Raw genomic sequence first — 8,788 nt, 5'->3', positions numbered from 1 at the left:
AGGAGATGGGGATTTGTGGGGGTGAAGGGGGGATTTGTAAGGAGAGATGGGGATTTGTGGAGGTGAAGGGGTAGAGCAGTGAGAGGGAAATGGAGAGGGGAGGAAGTAATGATGAGTGCAGTGGTAATGCGTATAGGGGATGAGGATCAGGGAAGAAGAGGGAGATTTGGCAAGGGGAAAGCATTATATGTGAGAGGGGGAACCTGGCTCTAGCCAGTGTATTTTGAAAGAGAATGCAATTTGGGGAACTCTGACAGATTCTTGCATTGCTGGGGTCCAGTCCAATACGACTCTGGTTCATTCTGGATTTGTATTTGCCTTGAAGCCAAACAGAATGGTTTTCATGAGCCGTTTCTCTGCAGCACATTCTGTGTAAGGTGTGGGTTTCATTGGCTGAGCCAGCATTTTACTGCTGATCCCTATTTCCCCTAGAGAAGGTGGTGATGTGCCACCTCGAACTGCTGCAGCCCTTGAGGTGTAGGGACAGTGCTGATAAGTTTGACCCAGTGGCTGTGAAGGAACAGCACTATAGTTCCGAGTTAAGGATGCATATGTCTCGAAGGGGAGCTTTTAGATGTTCTTATGAGCTGTGTTGCACCAGATGGTATTAGGAGACAGTGTAGTGAGATCAAGTTCGTCTAATTTTCTCTTGCGACTCTGTTGCTCTCACAAAGCTGATGATGACTTTTTCTCGTTCCTATTCTAGCTTCTAGCGTCTGGCTCCTTCTGAAACAGAGACGATGCCAGCCCTACTGGAACGACCCAAAATGTCGAGCGCGATGGCGCGAGCTCTTCACCAGCACATCATGAAGGAGAGAGCACGGAAGCGACAAGGTAAGGGTCCCAGGAAGGAAGAGCGAGTGTGTCGACGTTGTGAATGGCAGGTAGATTAAGACAGGGCAGTTTGGCAAAATGTTCAACAGAAAACAAAAAGCTGTATGCTGCAATGCTTTCACTTATTCCCTAGGATATGTCCTGTTGTTAAATCGGAATGCTGAGTTGTTGCAATCTGGTAGACTGTAAGCAAATTCAATGGGACTTTCCAAAAGGGAATAGGAGAAACGCACCAGGACTTTGCAGTACTCTGGGGCAAAAGTGTTGGAGACCATTTGAAATTGGAATTTAAGGAGGCCATTTACCTTTATGCCAATTTGGCAGATGGCAACCAATTATTCAAAGACTCTTTCTTCCTGTTTTAGTGCTCCCAGACAGGGGAAATATTCTTCCTTCTGTAAGAAGTTTGCATGCTTCTAAACTCTGGAAAATATAGCACCCGAGTCTTCAAATTATACCCATAGAACAGTCTCAGTACCCAAGGATCAAGTTGAGATCATGTAGGAAACATAGGCAGTACTTACTCAATCATTCCTCACAGGACATTGCCCACAGCCTGTTAATCAATCCAGAGAGTCTTAATCCTATGTTACTAATAAGACAGTTAAGGCATAAACTGTATGAACCCCCTCTCTCTGCCTGTGCCCTCCTCCCGCCCTCTGCCCATTCCACCCAGCACCTCATTGCCCATTCTACTCCCCACCCCTTCGCTCTACCCATTCCAGCTAACCACCCCCATGCTGTACCTGTTGACCCCACCATCACTCTGCCTGTTCCTTCTCCGCTGCCCCCTCCACGCTGCCTGTTACCAACCCTGGGGCGGCATTGTGGCACAGTGGTTAGCACTGCTGCCTCACAGCGCCAGAGATCCGGGTTCAATTCCCTCAGGCGACTGACTGTGTGGAGTTTTCACGTTCTCCCCGTGTCTGCGTGGGTTTCCTCCAGGTGCTCCGGTTTCCTCCCACAGTCCAAAGATGTGCAGGTCAGGTGAATTGGCCAAGCTAAATTGCCCGTAGTGTTAGGTAAGGGGTAAATGTAGGGGTATGGGTGGGTTACGCTTCGGCGGGTTGGTGTGGACTTGTTGGGCCGAAGGGCCTGTTTCCACACTGTAATGTAAAAAAACCCTCCTGCTCCACCCATTCGTCCATCCCCTGCCCATCCTCATCAACTCTTGCTCAACCCATCTCCCCACCACTTGTGCCACCACTCTGTTCCTGACAGAGCTACCCAGCTAGTCCCATTCTCCAACCCGATCTCTGTAGCTGACTAAATTCATCCCTTTCAAATATTTCTGTCTCTCCAGCTCTCTTTTAAGACCTTGTATGGAATCCACCTCCACTACTCTCTCAGGCAATGCATTCTAAATCCTAACAACTCTGAGTAAAGATGTTTCTCCGAGCTTTCTTGCTGACAATCTTGAAATTGTTGTTCCTGACATACCAACAATAGAAACAGAATATACTCCTTTATCCTAAAAAAAGGTTCACATATTTTAATACCTCAATAATGTCACCTCTTAATCTTCTCTGCTCCAAGCAGAATAAGCGCAATTTCTGTAATCTTTCCTTGTATCTAAAGTTCCTTATTCCTGGTATAACTCTAGCAAATCTCCTTGGCACTATCTCCAAGATCTTTCCTTAAATAAGGTGCCCAGAATCGAGCACAATACTCCAAATGTGGTCTGACCAATGATTTGTAGAGGGGTAGCATCACTTGCTTGCTTTTCTATTCTATGCCTCTATATATAAACCCAAGGGTCCCATAAGCCGCCTTAACTTTTGTTTCAACTTGCCTGGCCATCTTCAGAGAATTATTCATGTGAATCATGAGGTATCTCTGCACCTGTATTCTCCTCAAAGTTGTACCATTGAGTGTGTACTGTCTCTCTGTGTTTCTCCCAAAATGCATTACCTCACGTGACTCTGCATTGAAATTCAGGTGCTTGCCTATTTGGCAAACTTGTCAATGTCCCTCTGAAGTCACTCATAGAGTCCCGACAGTGTGGAAGCAGACCATTCGGCCCATCAAGTCCCACACCTGTCCTGTGAAGAGCATCCCACCCAGATCTACTATCACCGTTCCCCTGCATGTTCCATGGCTAACCACTTAGCCTGCACATAACTGGACAACTTAGCATGGCCAGTTCACCTAACCTGCGTGTTTTTGGATGGTGGGAGGAAACCCATACAGACACTGGGAGAATGTGCAAATTCCACACAAATAGTCGCTCAAAAGTTGAATTGAATCTGGGTGCTGGCGCTGTGAGGTCCAAGTGTTAACCACTGAGTCACTGTGCCACCCCAAATGTTAGCCTTTAATTCACTATTCTCCCTAGCTTAGTGTCATCTGGAAATTTAGAGGTTTTGCCCTCAATGCCCTTCTCCAAATTATTAATATAAATCAGAAAAAACAAGGGTCCCAACATCGATCCCTGGGATACATCCTTGACTCCGATCTGAGAAATGCCCATCCATTTACTCTGTCTTCTGGTTCCTATCTTTTAGCCAAATTCTATTCCATGCTGCCAAGGATCCATCAATCTCAAAACGTTTCTAATTTGTGAACCAACCTGCCATGTTGGCACCATATCAAGTGCTGTCTGAAACCCTCATCTACTGCCTGTTTCACCTCGTCAAAGAATTTCAATTAAATTTGTCAGACATGACCTGCCCTTGCCAAAGCCATGTTGACTGTCAAATATTAACTTATTTTTCTTTAAGTGTCAAACAGCCCTAAAACGGTGACCTCTGATTTTAAAACCGTGTCCCTTAGTTCTGGAGTCATCATAAGAGAAGACATCTTTTCCACATCCTCCTTGTCAAGACCATATCTTTCAAGTCACTCTTTGCTCTGCTAAACTCCAGTGGAAGCAAGACTAAGCTGTCTAACCTAACCTCGTAAGACAACTCATTCCAGCTCTCGAGAGTAAACCTCTGAACAGTGTCCAGTGCATTCCCATCCTTCCTTTAGTAAGGAGACGAAAATTGAACACAGTATTTGAGATATGCTTACCAATGCCCTGTTTAACAAAGGCATAATATTCTAGTTTTTATGTTGAATACTCCAGTTATAAATCCTAGCATTCCATTAGCTGTATTCGTTACATGTTGAATCTGGATACTAATGTTGTGTGGCTCTGGATTGAAATACCTATATCTGCCTCTGTGGTAGGAGTTCTAAATATTTTCTGTTTGGCAATTCAGTTCAGTGGTTAGTGCTGTTGCCTCACAGCGCCAGGGACCTGAGTACGATTCCACCCTTGGACAACTGTCTGTGCAAAGTTTGCACATTTCCCACTCACCGCCCCCCGCCCCCTATCATTGTGGGTTTAATCCAGGTGCTTTCCTCCCAAAGTCCAAAGATGTGCAGGTTTGGTGGATTGGCCATGCTAAATTTCCCGTAAGTGTCCAACAGATGTGCAGGCTAGGGAGATTAACCCTGGGAAGTGCTGGTTTATAGGGATATGGTAGGGGCATGGGTCTGGGTGAATTGCTGTTCAGAGGGTTGCTGTGGACTTGATGGCTGAATAGCCAACTTCCACACTCTGGGGATTCAATCAGTACTCCGCCTTTTGGGTCTTCCTGTGTCACAACCTTGATAGGAAGGGTTTGCTGGAAATTAAGTGCCTCTATCCCACAAGTTTTAAGATGACCGATTTAACCCCCTCAAATGGTTAATGTATGTCTGTGATCAATATCTAAGAGAAAAGAAGCTCCCACCAGGATTTTATCAATGAACAAGAAATCAAAAACGAACTTATTATACTAAGTTTATCCTGCAATTCTTTGGTGGCTCAGTGGTTAGCACTGCTGCCTCACAGCATCAGGCACCCGGGTTTGATCCCAGCCTCGGGCGACTGTCTGTGTGGCGTTTGCATGTTCTCTCCATGTCTGTGTGGGTTTCCTCCGGATGCTCTGGTTTTCTCCAAAGATGTGCAGGTTATGGTGAATTGGCCTTGGTAAATTGCCCACAGTGTTCAGAGATGTGTATTTTAGATGTGTTAGTCATGGGAAATGTAGAGTAATAGGGTAGTGGAATGGGTCTGGGTGGGTTACTCTTTGGAGGACCGGTGTGGACCTTTTGGGCCAAATGTCCCATTTCAACACTGTAGGGATTCTGTTATTCTCATGTGTGACAAAACAGATTATTGATTACCAATATGCAAACTTAAACTGAAACTCTCCAAATCTAAACACACACACATTCATTGACAAATGGCAAGAACAAGGCAAACACTTTTTCGGGAATATTGTCAGGGGATAATAAGCAAAAAGGAGAAAAGTCTGTGGATCAAGAGTCCAAAGCACTGGAGTAGATGAGGCATCGACGTTTTGGGCATAAGCCCTTCCTGAAGAAGGGTTTATGCCCGAAACATCGATTTTCCTGCTCCTCGGATGCTGCCTGGCCTGCTGTGTTTTTCTAGCACCACATTTTTCAACTCTGGTCTCCAGCATCTGTAGTCCTCACTTTCTCCCACTGGGGTAGATGAAGTGACTTTTTCATGGTTCTTTGATTTTTGGAGTTGTTATATTGTCATTGACTGAAGCATTCCTCAATTCAGTGGCTGGTCAGTTGGACTTGGGCCTGATTTAAGTTCTTTTCCTGCAGATTCTTTTCAGTGTTACTTCTCTTCTACTCCCCAGTGAGGGTGGGTGGGCACAATCTGGTTTGCTGTGGGTCTTTGGAAACATGGGAGCTCAACCATTCTCTCTCAACTCTGTTCTGTGACAAACGTCTGGTTACAACCAATCCAAAAGCTGGTGCTTGGTAGTTTTTTTTCCAACCTAAGGATCTTGGTGTGAGCATGTGTGTCACAAGTATCAACCTCACAAAAATCATGTATGTTTGTGTAGCCTATGAGTGAACAACATACAGTTTGTTTCCAGTCATAACAATAAAATTTGGTTCTCTGGTTTTTATTTTCAAACAAAATACGTAGTCTTTACACCTGCCAAATTGAACAACTCCCGTTTGCTCACATTGCATTAGATGTACAAGATGTTAGCCAATTGGTTCAATCTTTGTACAGCTTTTTGAAAACTCCTCCTCCACAGCATACCTTCCTACCTATCATTGTGCCATTTCTGATTTTAGCAACTCTGCCTTCATTCTCTTCATGGATGTATAACTGTAATTATGCAACAACTGTGGGACCCCACTCATCACATCCTGCCAATGAGACATAGACCCAATTATGCACACTGTTTTCTACTAGCCAACCAATCTTCTATCCATGTGAATATGTTACCCCTGACACCATAAGCTCTTCTATTCCACTGTTGCCCTGGTTTGCCAGAGTCTGAACAGGGTAAAAACAATAACTGCAGATGCTGGAAACGAGCTGCTCGTTGGATGCTGCCTGAATTGCTGTGCTCTTCCAGCACCACTGATCCAGAGTCTGAACAGGACCTGTCAGGATAGAGCCAAGGGGCTGAGACCCAGTCAGCTGTCTTTGATCCACTAAGAGAAGATGATGGGGAGGACTGTACATGTGGGTAGCAGGAATCTTCCCGTTAGATATGGTGGCTGGATTGGAAACCCTCTGAGTGTCAGGGAGCTAGCCCCAAGTGTTGTTTTCTCTGCAGCCTCTTGTTTGGTGCAGGAGGGGGCTATTCAGCCCCTGTCAAGCTTGTTCCATTGTATAGTAAAAAAAGTGGCTGATCTGTGACCTAATTCCATGTAGCTAGCTTTACAAAGAAAGAACAAAGAACAATACTGCATAGGAACAGGCTCTTTGGCACTCCAAGCGTGTATCGACGACACATTTTGCCCTTCTATACTAAAACTGTCCTCACACAGGATCTGTATCCCTCTATTCTCTTACTCTTCATGTAATCATCCAGTGTTTCTTGAGTGCTATGATTGTGTCTGCTTTCAGGACCACTTCACACACCCACACCTTGAACCTGTGTCCTCCAGTTATTGACCCCTCCAGCCTGGGAAAAAGCCTCATACTTTTCACTCTATCCATGCCATTCACAATCTTTATAAACTTCTGTCAGGTCGACGCTCTATCTCCTATACCAGGCAACATCCCGGTAAACCTTTTCTGTACCCTCTCCAACGCATTGCCATCCTTCTGTAGTGTGGTGACCAGAACTGTACGCAATCTTCCAAGGGTGGCCTAACTAAAGTTCTATGAAGCTGGAGCATAACTTTTCTATCCTTGTACTCAATGCCCCTTCCAATGAAGGTAAGTATGCCAAAGGCCTTTTTAAAATCTACCTGCGCTTCCCCTTTCAGTGATCTATGGACCTGCATGCCGAGACCTTACTGTATATCAATATGCCTAAGGATTCTGTCATTCACTGCGGAATTTCCACCTGTATTTGACCTTCCCTACATAAAACCACAAACCTCAGAAATCATTTAGCCCTTCAAATCTGCCCCACCTTTCAACACTATTGTGGCTGATCTGGTTGTGGGTCTCAATTCATTTGTCAGTCTTCCTCCTTTAATCTTCAACACTCTTATTAATCAAATAGCTATCTATTTTCAGCCTTGAATAAGCTTAAAATCCCTACCTCCACTACTTCCTAATGAAGAGAATTCCGGACTAATCACCTTCTTCGAGAAAACAATTCTCCTTATCTCTGTCTTTGGCACTTATTCCTGCAGTGCCAGTCTTTTCCACAAGAGGAAACACCTTCTAGTATCTAATCTTTGCACTCCCCTCAGAATTGTGCATGGTTCGATATGATTATATCTCATTCTTTTAAATTCCAATGGATCTAGACATCTAGTTTAAAATAAGAAATGGAAAGCTGTAACTGCTTTCATTGCAGAGGAAGAGGAGGTGGACAAAATGATGGAGCAGAAGATGAAAGAAGAACAGGAACGGAAGAGGAAGAAAGAGATGGAGGAGCGCATGTCACTGGAAGAGACAAAGGAACAGGTAACGTTCAAGGCTGGCAGGGGTGGAGAGGTTTGTCTTGCTACTGAACCCAGACACCGACCAAGTGATTACCAGCTAGAAGGGTCCAGTATCATCTCGATCCAGTGGGAATGAGTATCCTCAACTGGCGTGAATGCCTCCCCCTCATTTTGAGAGTGCACTGGTCCTTGTTGTGGGAATTTGATGGGATAGGTGTGTGGCATGGGAGGAATATCCAATGCCAGAAGTTGGGCAACAGTTTTATAGAAGGCTGCAGCACAGAAGAAGACTCTTTGGGCCATTAAGTTTTGTTTTGTGGCCAAGGGAAAACTATGCTTGTAAGATCCTGCCTTATGAATGCAGATCAAAAGGTGGGGAACACTTCCTCACTTGGGGAAAGACAGTTAAAACAGCACGTGGAGTGAATGTGGCACTCGGTGTTAGTGAGGATCTTTCAGCAGTCGAACCCTGTGCTGTGAAGCCCTCAATTTACCACCTTCACTCATTGCTCCATCACTGTCCCCAGATCTCCAAGATGGAGCTGAAACTGCAGAATCTGCAAGAAGAGAAGCACCAGCTTTTTCTGCAGCTGAAAAAGGTCCTGCATGAGGAGGAGAAGAGGCGGGCCAAGATGAAGGAACAGAGGTATGACTCCTACTTTTGGATAATTTCCTGCTAAGATTGAGGCTAGGTCTACATGAGGCAGTTTAGACTCCCTGCAGCTGGTTTGCGGCTGCTGCTTGGCCCCTCAGCCAAGTGTGAACCCGACTATGTTGAGGAGGCTTGGGCAATGTCACCAAGTCTGATCCTACCCTCTGTATTTCGCCTGTCTGCACATATGCTTTTAGGATTGGCCTCTGCGTAGGAAGGGGATTTCCTGTTTCCCAGAAACTTTGGCTGGTCAGTACTCTGTCATCCTCTGTCATTTCCGCCACCTCCAAACAGACCCCACCACCAGGGATATATTTCCCTCCCCACCCCTATCAACGTTCCGGAGAGACCACTCCCTCTGCGACTCCCTCGTCAGGTCCACACCCCCCACCAACCTAACCTCCACTCCCAGCACCTTCCCCTGCAACC

The 8,788-nt window shown here is 45.5% G+C and overlaps 1 protein-coding gene across 3 annotated transcripts in view; it reads left to right on the top strand.

Annotated features, from left to right (window-relative positions):
• gps2 (G protein pathway suppressor 2) overlaps positions 1-8,788 on the top strand; it is a 43,590-nt gene that overhangs the window by 3,522 nt on the left and 31,280 nt on the right. For all 3 annotated transcript variants that reach the window (XM_043686896.1, XM_043686898.1, XM_043686897.1), the window contains exons 2-4: positions 707-834; positions 7,620-7,729; positions 8,235-8,353. In XM_043686896.1, the coding sequence (XP_043542831.1) occupies positions 741-834; positions 7,620-7,729; positions 8,235-8,353 (323 nt within the window). In that variant the 5' untranslated portion in view covers positions 707-740. The remainder of the gene's footprint in view (positions 1-706; positions 835-7,619; positions 7,730-8,234; positions 8,354-8,788) is intronic.

Source organism: Chiloscyllium plagiosum, unplaced genomic scaffold, assembly GCF_004010195.1.
Source record: "Chiloscyllium plagiosum isolate BGI_BamShark_2017 unplaced genomic scaffold, ASM401019v2 scaf_52, whole genome shotgun sequence".
NCBI classification, from domain to species: Eukaryota; Metazoa; Chordata; class Chondrichthyes; order Orectolobiformes; family Hemiscylliidae; genus Chiloscyllium; species Chiloscyllium plagiosum.
This window is presented reverse-complemented; position numbering and strand designations above follow the sequence as displayed.